Source organism: Dromaius novaehollandiae, chromosome 10 (genome assembly GCF_036370855.1).
Source record: "Dromaius novaehollandiae isolate bDroNov1 chromosome 10, bDroNov1.hap1, whole genome shotgun sequence".
NCBI classification, from domain to species: domain Eukaryota; kingdom Metazoa; phylum Chordata; class Aves; order Casuariiformes; family Dromaiidae; genus Dromaius; species Dromaius novaehollandiae.
In genome coordinates, this window is record NC_088107.1 from 19537540 (window position 1) to 19559135 (window position 21596).

The window sequence follows — 21596 nt, forward strand, 5'->3', positions numbered from 1 at the left end:
AAAAAGGTATTGAAAAATACTCACTTAATCAATCCAAGTTTTTCTCTTAAAATTTCTGGAGAAATCTTTTCTAGCATAATAAGCTTTGATGTAAAAGCATCAATATGTCCTGGGGAAAAAATAATCAATTAATACATTAAAAAAGAGAAATAAATACTACAAATAAATACTAAGAGCATCATTTAATATTTGTAGACCTAATGCAATTTAAAGAAATAAAAATTTTGCTCATTTACAGCTTAGTACAGTGAAAAGTATTTACAAATGGTGCACAATAACTGACATGTAGTTGCTTTATTTATCAGGATGACTAGCTTCTTTTAGGCACTGTATATTTGTTACTCTTGTTAATATCAGTATTTTGTGCAAGACTAAGTGGCTAGGTTTAACATTTGGCATTGCTGCCTTTAGGAAAAAAAAATTCGAAGTCATTTAAAAAAAAAAATCTGTTTGTGCTCTCCATTCCCTGTCAGCCTCTTCTCAAATAAAAAAAAATCTTCTCCATTTCTAAACTCAGATAGCATAGCAGGAAAATTCTGTGAATTCTACTTCAAATTCTACTCAAATCTATTTCGCATTTTTGTATCTTGTATTCATTAAGCGACTGATAGAAAACACTTGGCATTCAGTAAGTTACACATACAGTAAGCACTTCTTTCCAACCACTTTTTAAATATTCTTTATTTAAAAGCCAATATTATTCTACTCAGGTGAAAGTAAGGGGTTTTTTTGCAATAGGTTTCACTTAGGCCGTTAAAGCAAATAAAGAAATAATGGTTGGGGTAAAGCGTTCCATTTTAAATCAAAGCATATCACAACTTTATTTACTACCTAAGTACAATTGCCTTCTTTTGGAAACGAGGCACAGAGTTTATTTCCTCTGCAGATGCAGGACTTCATACTTGAGCAGTAAGGGGCCTCAAAGCAGCACCTGAGCAACATGCTTTACTAGCAACAGAAGGAGAGCACTCTTAAGTTTGTTTCATGATAATCTCTCTGCTTTTGTGCATGCTATCAATTCATTCTTTGAGAACATGAAAATCACAAATTCACTGTAATAGCACACTTTGCCATTGAGGAAGGAGGCCACAGTTACACATCCGTTTTCGTTCTCATCTTGTGAGCTGGCAGCGCTGCTGAGTCACTGGGCTGAGCTCTGAGATTCTTCCCTCGGCCACACACATCTGTGCAGCGCCGAAAGAGGACGCGGGACAATTACGGGGCACAGACCAAGGTCCAAAGAGCTTTCCACCCACTCCTACTTGGCAATGCAAGAGATTATGATCAGGATTTGAGGTGCTTTCAAGATCAAAGAACTCCCAAGCAATTTAACAGCGATGATTACTACACTCTCAAAACTTTAAAAGGCTTCCCTTACAACCCGCGTAGTCTCAGAGCAGTCTGAGCAACAACGTAAGTTGTCAAGGTACTGCATTATTAGTGGTAAGATCACAGTTTTGACATCATTGTTCCATACCTTCACACTCATACTATGGGGTAAATTTAAGAAAGTCTATTGCTCTACTGTTACTGATTTAAACATTTATTTTATTATAGGATACAGTATTTCACTCAAAATAATTTAAATTATAGCATGCTCTAAGAGGATGACTAGCACAAATCTGTCTTTCTGCTTACACCAAAAGCACAATGGCAGTAGCCTTTTTACTTTCAGGTATCAGAGTAATGAGTTGAAAAACACAAACTAAAGAATGAGACATTCACCCTATTTTGTCTGTAATACATACGGATATTCTCATCATCAGGGAATTGTCAGCTGCGCTTCAGGAAAAGGCTCTCTGTTGCAAAGACCTGTCTAACTAAACAGACACTAACAACAACATATTTTTCAAAGCTACGCAGAAACATAAACTGAAAGGCAGAATTTCACAGCTACCTTGTAACATTTCTCAAGGATAGCACAGAGAATCCTAAAATATGATATGCCAACAGTCTTCCAAAAAAGATTGTGATAAATGATCAGTTTTGTGGAAGAACATTTATATACACTTTTTTTAAATCTATTTCTACTAGAAACCACACAGTGCTACCAAAAATCACCAGTCCCCAATTTGTCTACTTAAATAAACCATGTATTCTGCCAGTAACCTGCTGGTTACATGCCGAGAGTCCTCCTCCATACCTGTAACAGACACTTTGCAATAGTGATAGGAGGAGGCCCGCCCCACATGCCAGGAGTGCTGATTTACCGTGCAGGACAGCAAGAAGCTACAGTAATCCTGTGCTTCCCAGGAGTACATAAAGGAAAACTCGTATGCACCTCAGGGTTTGCTGCAGGAAAAAGTGTGTTCAAGAGCTGACAGTTGTCACAGGAATAACCAGACTTTCTCAGTCTCGTTGACGTTTCTGCCCCAAGCACGGCACGAGAACAGAGAGTCCAGCGGAAGGCAACTCGGAGAAGCCCGCCCGCCTGGGGCTCTGCACCATTTCATGGCTAGGACGTATCCGCACACTCCGGGAGACAGGGGAACCTCTATACCACAAGAAGTGACGGCGGTGACTGTTAACGCCAGAGCAACTCCTGCCCGCCCACAGCCTGCTTTCTCCTCTACTCCTGAGAGCCTCTATAAAAGGGGTGGTGGCTGGATGAGCTGCCCTCAAGCTTCTGCACTCAAGCCGTATGTTAAGTATCCTGCTGCTGATGGAAGATTAGCTAGAACTGCATTCTTGTAGTTCGTTACTTTTTAAGCAGATTAGCCCTCTCTCTACAGTTTCCCTATTTCCCCACACTGCTTATGACTCTGCAAATGCTAATAATCAGCAAGGTTTTCTAGAAGAGATACTAAGCTGCAGTGAAATTCAGCCCTTCTTCTACCCGTTCTAAAACTTTATTCCTTCCATATAAATGTATTGCTTAAATAGAGTATATTAATATACGATTGCAAAACTGTGTGCATAATTATTTTAACCCTGCAAAGATTTTGGGGGGGGGGGGGGGCAGCAAACTTTACTCTTAAGTTACATTTATACTTTCATGCTTTAAATTTGGGCACTAAACACAAAGATAGATGCAATCAACAAAACTAGTGTTCCAAACCTACCAGATTTCACCTAAACCTTCTATTTTTAAGCTAGACAAACTAAGTAAAAATTAGAATAGAAATAAGTCAGCATTTCTAAAAGAGTATTTTGATGTGAGCTGCTAAGAAATAAGAGAAAATACTTTGAAGAGTAAAAACGGCAATTCAGCGCATAACTGGAAAGGTTAGGCAACCACAGGCCACAACTGCTGCCATAACAACCACAAAAACAAGACAAATCTTTCTACAACAGGAAAGTGAGACAGTCCCAACTATAGAACATTCATCTACTGCACAAACAGTATTGCCCTCACTCTGTACCAAGTGCCAAATATATGTTTAAATGCATTTTCACTAACCACTTTAACTGTTGCAAATTTTGGCTTTTAAAAATCTTGGAAATTACCAGATTATTGGTATCAAACAGGTATTTAAAAAAAGTCTCTCAAAATAATCTGGCCACATTCTCTGTATGTATGATTTTAATTTCTTTGCTATGTAAACAGAACATGTGTACTCATAGATTTAAGCTTTTGTAGTTCTGGACTTTTTAAAAAGTCATTGTACAAACATCAATATAGTAATTTTAATGGAAATTTGTTAGTGAAATTCTCCATATACAGTTAGCGTGCTTGGTTTGTGTTTTGTTTCTGGACAAAACAGCATGTACAGTAAGATACCTTTCTGTTAATATTTCCATGCTTTTTATCCCTGCTTTACTGACTTTTTATTTTCTATGCTCTGATTTACAGCTGTCATCTCTTTCACCCAATATTTGTACTTTCCTGCTTCATTCCTACTGAATGCAATCTACTTCCCATTCATAGATTCTGTTTCATTCTCTCTTGTTTCCATCTGCTGCATGATACAGGACAGAGGCAACTAAGGCCATCTCTTTGACAGGGATGTTTCAAGTCATACCACATATTAGAAAATGGTATTTCATGGAGCAGGAAAGTACAAATATTGGTTTGTGTTTTGTTTCTGGACAAAATAGCATATGGAAACTGGAGAATCTGGAAAATGTGTTATTATTTAAGACCATCCTGTGCTCAGAGCTCCTGTGGAATATTACAGCTATCAAAATCAAAGACACTTAAAATCCTAAAGATAGCTAACTTCAAAAGAACTAAATTCAGGCTTACAGATACATTTGTCTTTGAAAAGCAAATAAATGCAGTTCTTGAAAATAACTGCTACTAGATACTTTAGCATGAAATAGCGTCACTGATGCCCAGAAGCAATCTTAGACACAATACTAACTTAAGAGAAAAGTGAAAAACAAGTTTAGAAAACTAGAAGAAATAAGGAGGACACATGGAATACACCTGTAATAAACATCTTTCTCTTCTGTTATTCTATGAGTATTCATACATACATATTGCTTAAACAAAAATTGACACAAACTTACCAATATAAAATGCGCATTCAGAATGCAACATGCTTTCTGTCCACAGTCGACATACTTCACTTTCTGTAAGAGCTTCAACACCGTAATAGCCTTGATATTCTAGTTTTGGCAACAGGAATAGTGGAATAGGCTACAAAAGTGAAAATACAAGTGAAATGACCGTTCAATGTCCACAAATAAATACCGCAATGGAATTACATTTTTTAATTCATAATCACCATGATCTTCCACTACAGCTCAAGCAGCACAGAGTTTTCACAGATCACGTATAATGGATCACTTTATATGAAATCTCTAAGATGAATTTAAGACTACACAGACTCTATATAAGGGAAGATGAAATAGCAAAAACTGTATGTGTGTATACGTGTGTGTGTATAGATACATACATATATATATGTGCGCCTGAGCAAACTTTTACATATAATAAAATTTCAAAGCTAAAGCAATTTCTCCATGAGAATACATTATTTTGAAGTTCACATTTCTATACTCTACTGCCCTCTTCAGGTATTTTAGAAAAAAACAGGTAATATATTTCTGAGTTACTTATTACTTCAATGGCATCCTGTCATTTATGCTCTACATCAGAATTTCAAAACAGAACTTCATATCTGGAATCTTGTTCGAAATCAGAACCTAACATTTGTGTGTTAACACTAACAGACAAAAACTTAAGACTCTTCTCATTGAAAGTTTAGAATTTAACTTTCAAGCAGGTATTTTTAAAAATAAACCACAGTGCTCAGTTTCTGACTGTCCATAAAAGCACAGGCCAGTGGAGACGACAAAACGCAAACAGGATTTCTCTCACACCTCTACAGGTCCTCATCCACTAGTAAAAAAGAACGGTTATTGTTTTACTTTTGCATAGCACTTTAAAAGTTTGAAGTGGTATGCAAATATTAAAGTCTTACAACTAACACCACTAGAGGTATTATCTTAGCAAATAGGGGTTTTAACATTACCTCCCCCATCAGTGCTGAGAAAGACAAAGAAATTAGCAATATTGAAAAGCAACATAGGAATGTGATTTACAAAACAAACTAAGTAGCTATTCACAGGCATTTATAAGCAATGGATCACTATTAAAGTGACGGTATTTCTTCAAAATAAAGTTCAGAGCAGGAAGTCTTAGCAAACAGAGTTACAAAGCTATATTTCTATTTTAATAGAGCAGAAACACCTCACAAAGCATATGCATGCCTACCACAAATCCGATATTTCAGGGGGAAGGTGATACCAAACCAAATTTGTCAAATCATTCAGAGAACTCCTGACAAAATAAATGAATTATTCGGGATTCCAGAATAAACTCTCCTTCTCCAGACGCAGTGAGGAATATCTCAATTTCATTTAAAGCTTTTTATTCCTTAAGACAAACAATTTGCGAGGATGTATTCCATACAGCCTCCTTAAGCAGAATGAAGGGGTGCTATTATCCTCTTTGAAATGTATCCTCTGCAGTTCACTCTATCCTATACCCCTCTGCTTAACTAGGTATAATACCAAGGTTCAGTTCTGCTTTGAAGTATTTACAATCATGAAGAATCTCAAAGCCTTAGGCTGCAAACCTAATTACTGTATTAAGTTTTAAGAATAGTTCAAATTAGCATTAGTATAATTACCCATGCTTATTATTGTAATGTGGTCGTTGTAAGGAATGCGGAATCACACTTGCTTATCTGTTCTAATCAAGTGGGGCTAAAGAAATCTCAAGCTATTCTTGCCTCCCTTCCTGCAGCAAATATTTACTTGAGATGATGTACATTGAAGAATTACAATTCAAATGTATTAATTATCTGAGGGATAATACAAATGGTATGAAGGACTGGAAAAGCATTATGCCCCCTTTTTAATTCCAGATACACTCAGTACACCTTAAATAATGACAATTTGTTAAAGGAACAAGTTCCAGTTAAGCACAGCAGTTAAAAATAAAAGAATAAATAGACAGATAGATAAATATAGGCTGACAGCAAGATCTGTACCTTTTGGGCTGTTTTCTTTTTATGGGATCGTGGCCTTGTCTTTACTTTTTGCACATCGCAGCGTACAAGTAACAACAGATCATCCAAACTGAATAGCTTATATACGAGGTTGCCATCCTGAGGTGCTGTATACTCTGAAGGGTCTTCAACAAGCATCTCAAGTTCATTCGGCAGCTTTCCTATAGAAAATGCATAAGACAGAAAAATAAAATTTGTAGTCTTCACCATAAAACTAACTAGCTTTTTTTCCCTCTTGAAGTAGCTAGAATTTCTTTTAAAAAATTTTTGTTTGATAAGGGTTTGGAAGGGGGGAAAACCCTATCCAATTACGCACAAGAGGTCACTTGTTTTATGTATTTCGAAATAAATTAAAAATGTCCATTATAAGGATATATTTTTAAATATTCCCAAATATTTTATCTTAATCATTATATTTCTTGTGTAAACGGAGCTGTAGGACTCCATGCCTGTACAGAGTTCAAAGGCTGGAGTTTAAGTCACAATGAGGTTACGGTCAGCAGAAAGGAAACAAAAATTCTATTTACAACGAACGTCTTCTGAGAGCTGCCATCCATTTAATAGTTAATTCAGCTTGGAATGCAGAGCTGAGCTGCTTAAGTTGCTTTGACTTCGATACCAGTGTATTCAAAGGAAAAATCTTCACTCTAGACCTCAAAATGAAGCTTTCAGGTCGGTAAACAAACATCTCTGCATTCTACAGACATACTTTAATGAAACATTTTAAAAATATATAATGAATACACACCAACCTATTTAACATTTTGTATTGATAATTTATCTTATTCTGTTTTTTTGTCCTGCAGGTATGTGGAAATGTATGCCAGAACTACAACTACAAATAAATACTGCTGTAGTGCTATGAATAAAATTAAGTACATTTAACATGAAACCTCAGAGCTTATGAACATCTTTGAATAAATATATATACACCCCGTATGAGAGATCATCATCCAAATGACTGAAAATTTTTTATTAATAAGATTTTTAACTTAATTCTGGCTTTCTGACAAAAAGATATGCCTTTTTTATTAGCTTGCTATAAAACTTTCACTCTGTTGAACAATTTATGCTTACTGTTCTTTCACACGGTTATACTTCAGTTTCTCAGCAATACTGGTTTCACTACTTCTATCAAAAAATACCATTATCAATTGTCAAACACCTGAATTCCATACTCTGTCTTTCTAAAAGGAGGAGAATATCACAGCTCAATCCCTCAAATTGAGAGGGGGGAAGAAACTAGTGTATTTTAATGACTGTTAAAATTAAATTAAAATCAACATAAAGGTAGATAAAGATAAGACAATTTCAGCCGAAACAGAGTAAGTTGTATTAAATGAAATTTTTACAATCATCTTTTACATTTCCGTCTCTGCTAACAGCACATTTCCCTACACTTTCCTCTCCTTTACCCCAGCCACCACAACACAAATAAACTAATTTAAAGGATCATTCTCTCCCGTCCTCTCCCAGATGACCTAACCATGCATAACCACCAGATCAGACAGGTTTCCCTGCTCTGTGCCCCTAAAAACCATCAGCAGAGGAGGAAACAGAAAGACAAGCTTGTGCCTTTGCCAGGATGCAGGAATGCCTCCAGGAGCCCCCCACAATCCCATTCCTGCTCCTCTGGAGCAGCCAGGGGCTCCTCGCCAGCCCCCACACCTGGGTTTCTCTCCCATGTTTGCAACTAGTTCTCACACCACAGCAGGGATACAGTCAAGGCTTACACTATACCTTAGATAAAAATGATGTACTGTTTAAAAAGCCTGTAGAGCGGCCATCTTTTTCTTAAATCAGAAAAACCCAAACTTCAATTATTTCTATTACAGAGAGATTAATTCCTAGGTGACTGAATGGATAGCTGGTCAGAAAATCCCAGTGAAACATGTTTTCCACCAGAAAACAGAGACTGACTTGAATTAAAAGCTTGAGAAAAGAGAATCTTTAGTATCAAATGACTTTTTCTCTATTTTGCTTTAAACAGAACGCTAACAGACTGACTCTCATTTGTCTTAGGCACTAGCTACTCAGGAGCACTGTTAAAGTACATATTTTTTTTTTTGTTGAAATAGTCATAACATATTTACTTTAATAGAGCAAAAATTATAGTACATAACTCCTAGAGCTCCCAGACTCTCCTTTTTTTCCCCCATCCACAGGTACTTGTCCTTGCTCAAAATCCTTCCAAATAACAACCTTTCATTTCTCCGTAGTAAAATAAGGTAATATTTCACGTACGACTCTGTGGACAAAGAGCTACAAACATGTTCTCTTACACATGCAGAACAGTATTTCTCACATAGAAAAGGTATTATTAAAAAAAGAAAAAAAATCTAAGTCACATCTCTAAACAAACATAGACGAGGTACTATTAGGCTGTTTTCCAGGGGAGAGAATTAAAACGAGTTTTTCTTAAATTTTACAGAAAAATTAAAAATTCTACTCCTCGCCCAACAAACAACGTTACTTACTCTTTGGAGGTCCCTGGAAAAGCCACGTCCAGGTATTTCTAGACGAGCTGCTGGGATCTGAGGCAGGGCCTGGTGCAGTTTCCGTGTTGGAGATCACCGATGATTTTGGAGACTGAGGCACAGGGGCTGATGCAGAGTTAGAATTGTCACAGCTCACTGGTGTCTGCTCGTGAGCTTTTCGGGAAGGTGACTTGAGGAGTTCAGTTTGCATTTTCAAAATCTGTCCAACTGGATCAAATTCTTTAGACAACCTTTTTGTAGGCTTTCTGGAAGCATTTTTCCCCTGATCCATGTTATCTGAGGAATCAGCCATGCCTTCTGATGGAATGCAGATGGAGGAAGGTGATTTGGAAGTCTCTGCTGAGGTACTGGAAATAGTATTTGGTACAGCAGATTTGCAATAATCAATATTTTTACATTCTGTATCAATTATCAAACGATCTTCATCAGTGTCACTACTGCACAAAGAAGCACAACTCTTATTTTTTTGTGCAGCCTCAGACTCCTCCTTGAAAGCAACAGCATTAGATAAAGTATTTAATTTCATTTCATTTTCTGATGCTTCCTTTGCCATGACGTGCTGTGCTTTGTTCAATTCTACCTCCTCTGAATGAAAGCTTTTATGAGATGAATTTTCTTCAAGGTTGGAGCAGAGAATGCCAAATGATGGAAGCTGTACTTTGCTGGCTGAAAATCCTTGCTCAGAAACTGTATTTCTTCCCTCTTCACCTCCATTGTTCACGGTAGATGTCAATTTTTTGTCCATTTTCAGCTCACGTGACAAAACTGGACCAGTGTTACCAACTCTAGGAAAAGTATTTTCTGTTTTAGAAGTCTTTGAGAGTTTGACTGCTGCTCCAAAAGTTTCTAGTTCTGTAACATCATCATCAAAATCCATCCCTAGGTCATCTGGAACGGGAACCTTCCTGCACTGGTAGGTGTCAGAAGGTATCTTAACACAGGGAGGGGAGGGGGCAACAGAACATATTAACCACAAATAAAAGTTAAATTTGAAACACACAAAAAATATTCTACTATCCACATTTGGACTGTTGACGGACAGGGGAAGTAATTGGAAAATGAATGAACAAACCAGACAGCATTTAAAGTGGAATATCTTAAACCCTATGAGTTAAAAGGTCTTTCAAAATAGAAATGAAGTTTGTAAAGCCTTTTCCACCTAAATAAACCAGTTGAAATATATTTTAATGATGTAAACATTAAAGCTGAGATGAAGATAATGTAGAAGCATTTCAAGAAACTAGATAGACTTTTTAAGAAATAGAGTCTGCAACTCAGAAGTAGAAAAGCTATCAGGGAGAAACCTAAATACTCTTTTACAGTCACAGAATACGTAGCTCAAGGACTGTAAATCTAGCGGTTTTTTGTTTGTTTGTTTTAAAGAAGAGGTGAAGCTACATACCTCCCACTGAAAATTATTCTCCTCAGCTGGTTTGTCCATCAATATATTAGAAATTGATACATAAGACTTTTTAGTTGCTAGGAAGTCCATTGGAATTTCATGGAAGATTTGGTTCCTCTCTCTTATTGTCATTTCCTTTTTCAGGAGAGGTGAGTCAACATAAATCACTTTAGCTGGTTTGCTATCTTTTAAAGAATGGAAAGAGATAGAGTTAATATTACATGAAAGAGGAAAAAAATCATTGTATAATTTAAATAATAAACTACTCTTTCAAATTCCAATTACATTCAAATCCATTCCATACTTATGCTAGAAGAAATAAAAAAAACTATCCTCTCATTAACTACAGAAGGTAAAAATATATCTAGCTACAGCGTGAATTATTATGATCCTGCAACAGCAGAACAGAATGGATTAACAGACAATCACATTTTAAATGCAGTTCCAAATAGAAAATTTAAGATAAGTTAGGATTCAACATTCCTTGTATTTCATTACCATATCAAGTGTATTCAGTTAAAAAAAAAAAAAAAAAGTATTTTCTTCTTTCTTTGCATGCACTAAGCCTCAGATCCATGAGTTTATTTTGGGGGTTTTGTTTATTTCTAAATCTTATTGCCTGAAAGAGATGTCTGTAGTTTGCATTTCTTCTTTAGGCTCTGCTGCCCCACTGTGTATTGTTTACACCTTCATACACTTACACATGAATCATTAATAAATTCATCCAGAAATAACAGAGATACCCTGGACAAGTTTATACAAAAATCAGTGGCACACTGTGAACATGAGGCCCATAATAACTCTATTTCATTAAAAAAAAAAAAAAGTAGAAAAGAAATCTATGCAAGAGGTTGGTTACAGGGGAGAGTGAAAAGAAGGAGAGGAAAAACCCTTTAAGAAACACCATATAGTGCTAACGTACTCTGGATGCCATTTAGATAGTAACTTGGGATATATAAGTTAGGTTTAACAACTACCAAGCTGACATGAAAGGAATCAGGCTCACCATTACAGATAAGCTCATTTTATTTCACGTAGGAAAATGAAAAATTTTAAGACCTGCAGGTGTTTCCCAGCTTATCCAGTAGTTTGCTATCTGCAAATCTTACAATTGAAAATAAAGGGGAAATGGGAGAAGAAATCTTTATTACAATTCCTGACAAGGTGCTTGACAAAAATATAATATTCATATGAGTTATTCAGTTTATTCAAAATATATTTTTGCTGCAATTGGGAGCAGCATCCTCCACCAACCTTCCACGGTCCAACTGGTCCTTTAGTTGCAGAAAACTTTTGCTACTTCATTACTTCATCAATTCTTTTTTCATAAAACTTCAGAATTTTTCTCTTTAGCTTATTGAAATCAGTTCATCTTATAACTTTAACAGCTTCACACGATTTTTTCTTTCCAAGGAGTAGAGCTTACAGTTTTAAAAAGCAAAAGCGCATTTAACTGACTCCTCTCCCTGCCCTCCCCCCCCCCCCCCCCCCCCCCCAGCAGAAAATAGCTGCGTGTCTAAATGCAATGGTAGAGGCAATACCTCTAGAGGTTGTTACTGTTTTCAGTAACAAGGTAGAACAATGCGTAGAAAACTATGAAATGACTTTGCTATCAGTTTTCCTCATTGAGGATTGAGCACAAACTACAGCAATGGATTTTTTAATGTTCTATTAACATTTTTAACATTTAACCATTTAACATTTAACTTTTTTTTTTTTTAAAGTTAGGATAACTGCAATTAAACATTCTTCTTTAAATAACAAAGTTCTCTGACTCTTTACTAGATTAATGCTGAAAAACGTAACTTCAGTTTTTTGTCCTTTAAGATGTGTGAACTAAATTAGTGAAATTTTATTACTTCATTTGATCAAGATTAAAGAATATGGAAGTAATTAAGAGAAATTGTTTTCCGACAGCTGCATTCTAGAGGGCTGCTTCTTCTAAAAGCATGAGAATCTGAAGTTACACTGCAACTAGGATTTTCATTTACCTTAGCTTCTTTTTCTTCCTAAATAAAAACAATATTAAACTATTTTATTGTTGTACAAGCTAAACCAGACTATCTCCTACCTTCTCTCAGCAGTTTTTGCTGTTTGAGTTGGGCTCTTCAGTCAACTGAAAGGGATTATGAGAATACATAAAGGACTTCATGGACAAAAATACAATTTCAATAACACAAAAGCATACTATACCTACAACAGGGATCATTTTAATACAAACTGGAATTTCCCACTGTTCCTTGTAGTTTAGTCCATGATTATTCAGTAAAGCAAATAATGATTGATTACTTAAAACAACTTGAGGACAGTATTTCAAAGCAAGTTTTTCTGCATTTGAATCTGAACTAATATCCTAAAAAAGAAAAAAAAAGAGATTTTTTTTGAAGGTTTTTAAGAAAAAGACACTTATAACCTCCCATATATAAATTTAAATTCATAAAAGAAAACATGAATTAAAAAGTCCCAAACCTACAAATGCCCAAATACCATTCTGCCAGGGTCTAGAATCAAAAGAAAAGGCAAAAAGTCCCCCTGAAGGTTTTTGTCTCCATCTACCTTGCAGCATATTTTATCTTTCAGTTCATTCCTACTAATTTGAATTACTGGGCTGAACAGGAATATGGAGGATAGAGGAACACAGGACTGCATTACAGTGGGAGTGGGGGAAGGAGATTCACTCACACATATTACAGATCTTCTAACAGGTTAAGCAGTAACACTAAAAAGAGGCCTAACAATTGAAGTGTGGTTAAAACTGAACAACTCTTTAAATATAGATTACCTATCAGGAATCTTAAAACAGATACAAAAACATGAAAAATACAAATTCAGAATTGAAATTATAAGAGTATTCAAAATGATGTGTACAGGTTTCCATGAGCAGAGGTGGCTGGACAAGGACTGAGAAGAAAACGGAAGCCCAGGAGCACTTCGGATCATGACAGAAAATTAAGAAAAAAAAAAAACCTAGCTATGTTTTTTATTCTGCTACCTCACACAACATCAGTAATATTCTTTGCTTATAGCTTTAACACCTCTTGTGATGCATCAGTCCCTTCTTGCACCTCTGCTACTTTTGTAAGCAAAAACCTCCTTTCCAGTCAGTCTCTCTGTTTAAAGGCTGGTTTCTGACATATGAACAAACTCCTTAAATTAGTAGGCAACAAACAAGCTCTATGGAACGAGAAAACTAATAGATATCATCTTCTCTGTGGAAGAACACAGACAGCAACACTGGATATTTAACAATAAAATGGAATAGAACCTAGAAATTATTCAAGTCAGAAATGGAGTCTATGCTGTTTAGCAAGAAAATTCCCAGGGTAAGCTAACATAAGGAGTTACTATCACTAGGACTTCTTTCTTAAACAGAAACTTTTACCTGGATGTGCATATATATGTATGTGTATATATACACACACGCAGGCCAGCTTTGGCCTTTGCTTTAAAGCAAAATTTAAAAGGAACAATATTATGATAAACAATTTATCTCGATTTCACAGTCTGTTCTAATTAAAAGACCTCTCTAACGTTTCATTGAGAACACTGAGGAAGTCCCATCTAGAGACACTGGCTCAAAAATTCAGTGATATTCCAATTTTTGAAGATGACAGTATGATTTTTATGTATGACAAATTAAATAAAAATTTAAAAAAACACCAAAAAACTTAGCATTGCCACAACAAAAGAAAAAAAACACCCCACACACTCCTCTCTACAATATATGCCATGATAATGACAACAAAAAGGGTTACTCACACTGTGCATAATAGAAGCCTTTTTTTCCGGAGTTATAATAGATGCAACAGTTTTATAATCTACAGGTAGCTGAACAGGCATGGCAGGGAATTGTGTTTCACCACGTTTTGCTGTACCCTTGAACGAAATAAAGCAGAACCAGAAAATACTTTCAACTGGAATCATACTGACCCCAAAATTCCACTTTTTACAATGAAAAATACAAAGAACTAGGTAGGCGCATTATAAAGTTGATGTTATAGTCTAAAAAATAGGTTAATGTAATCTTTTTTGTTGTAAACATGTAACGTAACAGATTTACAGCCTTATTGCCAAATACTTTAACTAATTTTACTCAATTTTCATTATAAATTGTAACCCTTAACCCAAACACTGAATAATGCACATAATAAAACAAACTTCTGCATAATGCAACGCATACATAATTCTTATTTGAAAATAATCCCCAAACAAAAGGTATATGTAAGATATTACCATTGCAAGAACATTTTTTTCCAGCCTAAAGGTCAACTGTGGGTTAAATTTTCCTCCCATGACACTTATGATTTCCTGGAGCGTGTAAAATTCAGGATACTTTTGCACATGTCCAATACAAGCACTTAATAATTGCTAATGTAAAAAGAAAGGAAAAAAATACAGTTTATGCATTGCTATCTTCCATAATAATTTCATTAAAAAAAACCTGCAACTGCAATCGTTATATTTGCATAAACTTTCTTTAAAGAATACTGATCTATTTCCCAGCTTACTGCTAACATGTATGTTCAACTTCTCAAATTTCCAGTAGAATTTAAATTAAAGACTTAAGAGATAGTAATGTAATAAGACTCCATAATAATCTTACAATCACTAGTATCAGAACTGAAATGTATTCTAAATTCTCCTCAACCCCTTACATGCAAGGTTCACAAAGTAAACATACAGGCTTAGACCAATCATAAAAAGATTGTTCAGTACAGTTTGAAAAGAACTGTGCTGAACTGGTTAATTGTTATCTTTTCAGTTTGTTTACTTGGCCAGGCTTTTAGATGGACTACTGTTTCTTTCTGTTACTACTTGATTTATGCTAGTCTAGGTAAAAGCTGTAAAAGGTAAAGACATATTAAGATTCCATATTTGTTGAAGTTTGCTCTCATGTCAACTCTAGATCCTGAGCTAAATTTTACTGATATTTGAACTGTGCATTCAAGTATTTCATTTTTATTTAATAGCTATAATGAGCTGTTTCTGCAAGCACTGTTTAAAAATGAAATGGAAGCACATATTTAAATGTAATTCAAGAACTTAACTATAAACAAGACTTAAAGATTGGAGACACATTTTCTAACCAGAATATAAAAATCACTGCCTTAGAAAAACAGATGCACAGTATAAGATATAAAATAGTGAAGCCAATTCCCAATTTTTTTTTAAACAAAACAGCAGGATTCTTTTCATCACATGTGTGATAACACAACAACATTTGTGTCAAACTGTTAATGGGAGAGCAAATTTATCTTGTGCTTTAAAAAGCATATAATAAAATGTTGTGGTGAAATAAAAGCAATCTTTCTGATTTTAACTAAAGCCCCTTTAATATTTGCAATTATTTTTCTGCTTTATTCTGTAAAACAGAAAATAATGTGGCACTTACTTGAAAAGACTGAAATTTTAGCAAAAAGTATTTAACTAGGCCACCTAAGGTAAGACACTATTAGAAAATATTCACATAAATTATTTCCTTTTTTATACTAATTTTTTGTTCTCTGATTAACAGAAGCTTGGAATTCAAACTTCAATCTAAAACTGTTTTAGTAAACCCTCTTCTACTTAAATGAAGACAGAATATAACACAAATATAGCTCTAACCATTCATATTCTTGTTGTTATGAATAAGACATGGCAGATCGCATCTCTCTCTCTTTTTTTTTTTTTTAAAAAAAAAAAAAAGGACTCACTGTTCAAGATGTACCATTGTAAGTGAGAAGACCTAGGAATTAAGAGAAGGTTGTCTTCACCTTCCTTCATGTAAGAAACAGAAAGTCAACCCAGTGATGCAAAAGTTTAATGAACCTGTACTCTGGAATTCTTTTCCCCAAATACATTAATCTAAACCGTAAGAATGATGTATAGCTTCATTCAGCATTGATTTTAGAATCAGACTGGATATTTAAGAAAGCATGAACTCGCAGATTATTCTGATTAAGGCCTGAATAACCTCTGACAAAAAGTGACTTCATAACATACTACGTTAGAGGAAAGCTTCGCTTTCTTCCCAACATATGCCTCAGAAGCTTGCCAATGTAAATTCATGCTTAAAATGTAATTTCTTCCTTGCCAAATGTAAACAATGCTGGCATATCCTTTATTGATGGCTAAATAGACCTTTGTACAGTATTGCATTCAACAACCTCACTTATATCACATCTTATTAGCTACATCTGAACTGTGGGGCCAGCCATGCTGGACAGCATATGAGGTAAAGAGACTTCTCACGTTTCACCCCAAGGCAGAATCAGCAAAAGTTCTGGGAACATCAGCTCCCATGAGTAGTGTATGTGTTTCTTTCAGTATGATTGTTTAAAAAGGGAAGGAATTAAACACAGCATTGCCATTTACCTCAATATAAAGTTGTGCATCTTCAGAGATGGTATCGTAGTCTTGGGCACAGCTTTTTGCAGCATTTTGGGCAAATTTCATGAATTCTGCAATTTCAGTGTTTACTAATTCTTTCATTTGCTGAGGAAAAAAAATGCTTTTTAAGTCACAGTTTTACTTGATATCCCCTATACTGGGTAGGTAAACAGCAAAATTTCCAGAGTAATAGTACAGGAAGTGGTATGAGGAAGGGCACAGATCCCATCTGCTGCTCAGTTTGGCAAATCTTTGAACGTGTTCAGAGTTTCACTGAATTCAACACAGAATCTTGCAAGATTAGATTTACTTCCTTTAAAAAAAGAAAAAGTTTCTTTGGATTATGCATTGGTAGTTTAAACAAAAGAAGGTTACATTGCTGGAGCAAGTTTACATGACAGAGCAACAAAGCCACTGAGCTCTGATTTCATAAGCAATTACACTGTTACTAACAACAATGCAATAGGTACTGATTTGCCTGGGAAAGATATTCCCACTGTTACAACATGAAAGAAAGGAATTAACATTAGCGAGGAAACATGGGATATCTAATGCAGTGGCTCAAAAACACTTGCTAATTAATTACTGTATACAGGAGTTAATTAAAATGATATAGCCAACTAACATGAAACAGTCTTTCACTATTTAAACGATTTTGCTGAGACTAAGCAGCAAGTGTGAGCTTGTGCCTTTCTACTCCAACAAGCTCCAATGTGGCAAGCGTAGAAGGTCAACATGCAGGTCTCCTCAGGCGCTGATGAGGAAAGTTCCCTTTACAGGATGATGTCAAAGATCACATGAAGATTTATTCACCTTCTAACATAACAAGACTGCTACATGCCATTATGAAAGGCTACAATCATAGTACTAGTTTAGGGTAAATTTTTAAACTTTCTCCTCATTAATTTGTTTTTAAATCAGCCTTTAAAAAGCTATGCACACATAACACTTACCATATATGTGAATAGTTCTCTTTGACTTGCTGCATTAACGTGAAAATGGTTTGGTTTTTTAGAGTACTTAGTCATCAGATATAAATATGTTTTTTGCTCCTTCTCACTCAAACAAGAGGTAAATGGATAGGGGAGTCTAGGTTCTGGAAAAGGTTCATCATCAGCTGTAGTTTTAGCCTTCACCTCAACCGGATCTGCAGCCTGCATGTTACAGGTCTGTTTGTCTTCTGAAGCATTTGCCAACACCTCTACCTTTTTCTTTGCCTGTCTGAAAGAAAAGTAATAAACGGAAAGAAATGGCACTTTTCATGTAAAGATGAATATTTATCAGAATAACGGCACTCATGAAAGCTCTTAAACTTCAAATCCAGCAAAATGCACTGTAAGGGAGATAGGGTAGGGGTTGGAAAAATACTACGTCATAGGAATTTTCATACTCTGAAACTTTACCTAGACAATGACACTAACCCTTAGTGCCAACAGCAGGTTCGACACTGATTTCAAGGGGTGGGGGGGAAGAGGACTACTACTGAACTTGATTAGAAAACTTTCTTTTTTTTTTTTTTTTTTTTTTTTAAAAAAAGCATATATAGTAGTCTGCATACTTAATATTGAGGTAACAAGGCAAATATGAAACTCAAATTCTTTGCTCTGGAACATCTTATTAATCACTGACTGTTTGTATTCTGAAGCCATTTGTACTTAGAAAGGTCTAACTTACAAAATAAAGTTACAGTAATAAACAATAACCCCTTAACTAGCAAGTCTTTATTTCACTGTAAAAGAAGTAAATTAAAATTACTCATTTCTTACAATATAAGTTTCAGATTCCAGTGAAGATTTTTCCTAAGAACAGAGTACACAACTCAGAGTTCCATTTTCAGTTCTAAACAATGCCAAAATCAGTTTCCCCAAAATAACACTGGGCTAAGGCAAGGTGAGGTAGCAGCCCTAAAAACAACAAAGAAGTCACATTATAACGCTGAATCTTAAAACGACTCCAGGATATGAAGGCCAGCTTAGCTCTTCCCTATATAAAATAACTGTTCTTAAAAGGGAAAATATTTAAGATTAACAAAATGACCATTAACTGCTGATTTTGGGAAAAAACATATTTTTAAGATACGATTTCAGCAGTAGAAAACATCTCAAGCGTTATTCAAACCCAACAGTATCACGTCCACAGTTCTTAATAATACTTCACAGCTGTCTCTCCGAATATGAGAATCTGTCCATCCTTGTGGCACAAACTGGCAAATTTAATTAAGCTGCAGCAGCGACAAGATGCTGACTCAGATATGCCAATGTAGGAACGTCAAGGAATTCTAGCAGCTTAAATTGGCTATATTCAGCACTGAATGAAATGGCAGCACATCAAGATCATTCCAGTATGCAGTGCTGTCACAACCTTCATCAGGGTGCAAACCAAAATAATCTGACAGAGCTTTTCTGTCCATATTTACAGCACTATCCTTTATTTGAGCTGACGGCTTAAATTTTTCTCCTTCATTTTATCAGCAACCTGCCTTCACAGCTTCTTTGGTGAGAAAACATTCACTTTCGTAAATATTTATCAGAAATCCCAATATACAAATTGACAAACTTCCTGCAGCTTTTACTTTCATATTTGCCCCAACAGGTTCTATTTCTCTTCCTCTGATTATGGCCAGTCAACCCCGTTCTAGCGTTTTCTATCTTACTCTAGTTGCAACCCCACTTCTAACTATAAACCCACTTTTATCATCCACAACTGAACACAACGCCACTCCTAACTGCAGTGATGCAATCTAGAAAGCCTCTGTTGTACATATCTAAAGGAAGAATCCTGCAGGAATATCCAGTCTGTCTGTAGCAAGCTATGAGGACTGCATGCCACTGCCAGTTCAGGGAAAGTTACTCCGACAGAGACAAGCCACAAAAACAACTTTAATCCTTTTCTCTAGCTGAAGATGTGGGCTAGGCAGAGTCATGTGACGTAGACAGCTATTCCCCTAAAAATCACATTCTCAGTTCAGAAAACCAGAGTAATTTCCCTTGGGAGCAGATTACTTTTGCACACACTGAACTCCATCACTTGCAACAGTTGCTACCTCAGTCTTCATCCCCATTCTTCAATCCCGTGAACGCTGGTCCACCAGAAGCAGCTCATTAGTTGTACCTCCCTACTAGCTTAATGACTTCTTAAAAAGAATGGCCTGAAACCAATATTCCAGTTTTTGCAATCCAGTAGTATGCAAACTATACTTTTTCAGCAGGCCAAACAAATGTTGATTCTCTTTTATACACATTAAGAAAATAAGATATCAAGAGTGCGCCATCAATACTATCTGTACCAAAACCATTTTTGTCTACAGCATTTCATTTCCCATTCTTCAGGTAATAACCTACACAGTTTACTCATTAGTCAGGGAACTAATCACATATACCCTGTAGCTAACACATGGTTTGGTCTATGTAAATAGTGTCAGCTGCTTCCCAAAGGTGTGAATAAAGAAGATTTTGATGTAGACAATATTGGCTGCCTTCTACAAAGCCAGGTAAGACGGGGATAGACAGCAAGACACAGATTTCTAAAAAGAATGAGGTCTAGTTCGTGGGTTACAGAGTCTTAAACGTGGCTAGCTGAGTGTTTGTCACACTTGTTCCCTCTTTGGTATGCAAAAAGAAAGCCAAAAAAAAGAAAAAAAAATCTACCCCAAAGCCCAACCCCACCCAAAAGACACAGAAGACCAGAGGCCCCAACCCAAACTCTCCTGCCTCCCGACGTCTCACACGTGGCCGGGCACAGAGCACCCTGCAGACCGCCCTATCCATAACCACTTTCTGCGCACTGGATAACGGGAGATTTTCCTTTCATGAACTGAAAGGAAACCAAACCCAAAACAAGAGTATGCATGAAAGGGGTGATGACAAACAGCATAAAATTACAATGTAATAGCATATACCTGTTTGACAAAGTCCATAGCTCAGAGAGGCTCGGAGCCAGTGAGTATTTTTCATAAGTTTCTCGCGAGAAAAATACCTCAGTACCATTTTTTGGTAAAACATCCCTGATAAGAAAAATGAAATTAAGTAAGAACATTGCAAGACACAATGAATTAAAGGCCAAATTTTGACCCATAAAACACAAAACAGAATTGTATATAAAAAATTGGAAACTATGTACACAGTGCTTACACATTCCTTCCTACACATGCTACATAAATATTGTCTAACCCCTTATTGGTCTTCAATATTAAAATAAACATGTTTTTCACAGGAAAGATTTCATTAATAGATGGATATAAAACTTAGGTGTGGCTAGAGAAAGCTCTGATGGAGTTGCACACTTTCAGAAGATGAGGCTCAATCAAAACCAAACACCAGGCTGAACTTGCTGAAATTTTGGGAAAAAAAAACCCACAATAATTCTCTTTTTAAAATTTCCAAAAAAAGAGGCTGTTTTCCATACATTTCCTAAGGATTTCTTGCCCCCTAAACTACTTTAAAAAAACAAGCTGGTAATGTAGCTCTTCCTACGCTCAGGACTTACACAACGCAAACCTCCCCAAAGCACCTTCCAAGACACGAGGACAGATTTATGCCTGCCTTTCTCACAAATTAACTACCTGCCGTACAACTCTAGGCTTAAAAATGCGTTACCCCCGCGGGCCTTTATTTATCTATTCACGTCAGCAGCCCTCGCCCCGCCGCCCGCCTCCGGGGCGCGCCTCACACACGGCCCCGCAGTTGCCGCCCCAGCTCCCCTCAGCGCCGGGCGCCACCCTGTTCCCGCCCAACGGCCCAAAATGGCGGCCCCTCCCCGCCGCCCGCAGCCACGGGGCGGGGCGGGGCGGGGCCCCGGGACCTGGGCCCGCCCCCCCTCCCCGGCGCAGGCGCGCCCGGGCCGCGCGGCGGGGCGGAGGGGCAT

The 21596-nt window shown here is 36.4% G+C and overlaps 1 protein-coding gene across 4 annotated transcripts in view; it reads right to left on the reverse strand.

Annotated features, from left to right (window-relative positions):
- The window catches only part of ICE2 (interactor of little elongation complex ELL subunit 2), a 39081-nt gene that overhangs the window by 17160 nt on the left and 325 nt on the right, over positions 1–21596 (reverse strand). For 2 of the 4 annotated variants that reach the window (XR_003261237.2, XM_026113448.2), the window contains exons 2-12: positions 20632–20736; positions 17687–17954; positions 16719–16838; positions 14595–14729; positions 14121–14237; positions 12555–12714; positions 10362–10546; positions 8939–9890; positions 6444–6622; positions 4453–4582; positions 25–109 (exon numbers count right to left, since the gene is read on the reverse strand). Coding sequence is in view for 1 of the 4 variants with exons in the window: in XM_026113448.2 (XP_025969233.2) it covers positions 25–109; positions 4453–4582; positions 6444–6622; positions 8939–9890; positions 10362–10546; positions 12555–12714; positions 14121–14237; positions 14595–14729; positions 16719–16838; positions 17687–17954; positions 20632–20736 (2436 nt within the window). In the remaining 3 variants the exon portion in view is untranslated. Of the gene's footprint in view, positions 1–24; positions 110–4452; positions 4583–6443; positions 6623–8938; positions 9891–10361; positions 10547–12554; positions 12715–14120; positions 14238–14594; positions 14730–16718; positions 16839–17686; positions 17955–18499; positions 18630–20631; positions 20737–21596 lie in introns of those variants that run through there. The other 2 variants (XR_010390799.1, XR_003261239.2) reach the window with 2 other exon arrangements.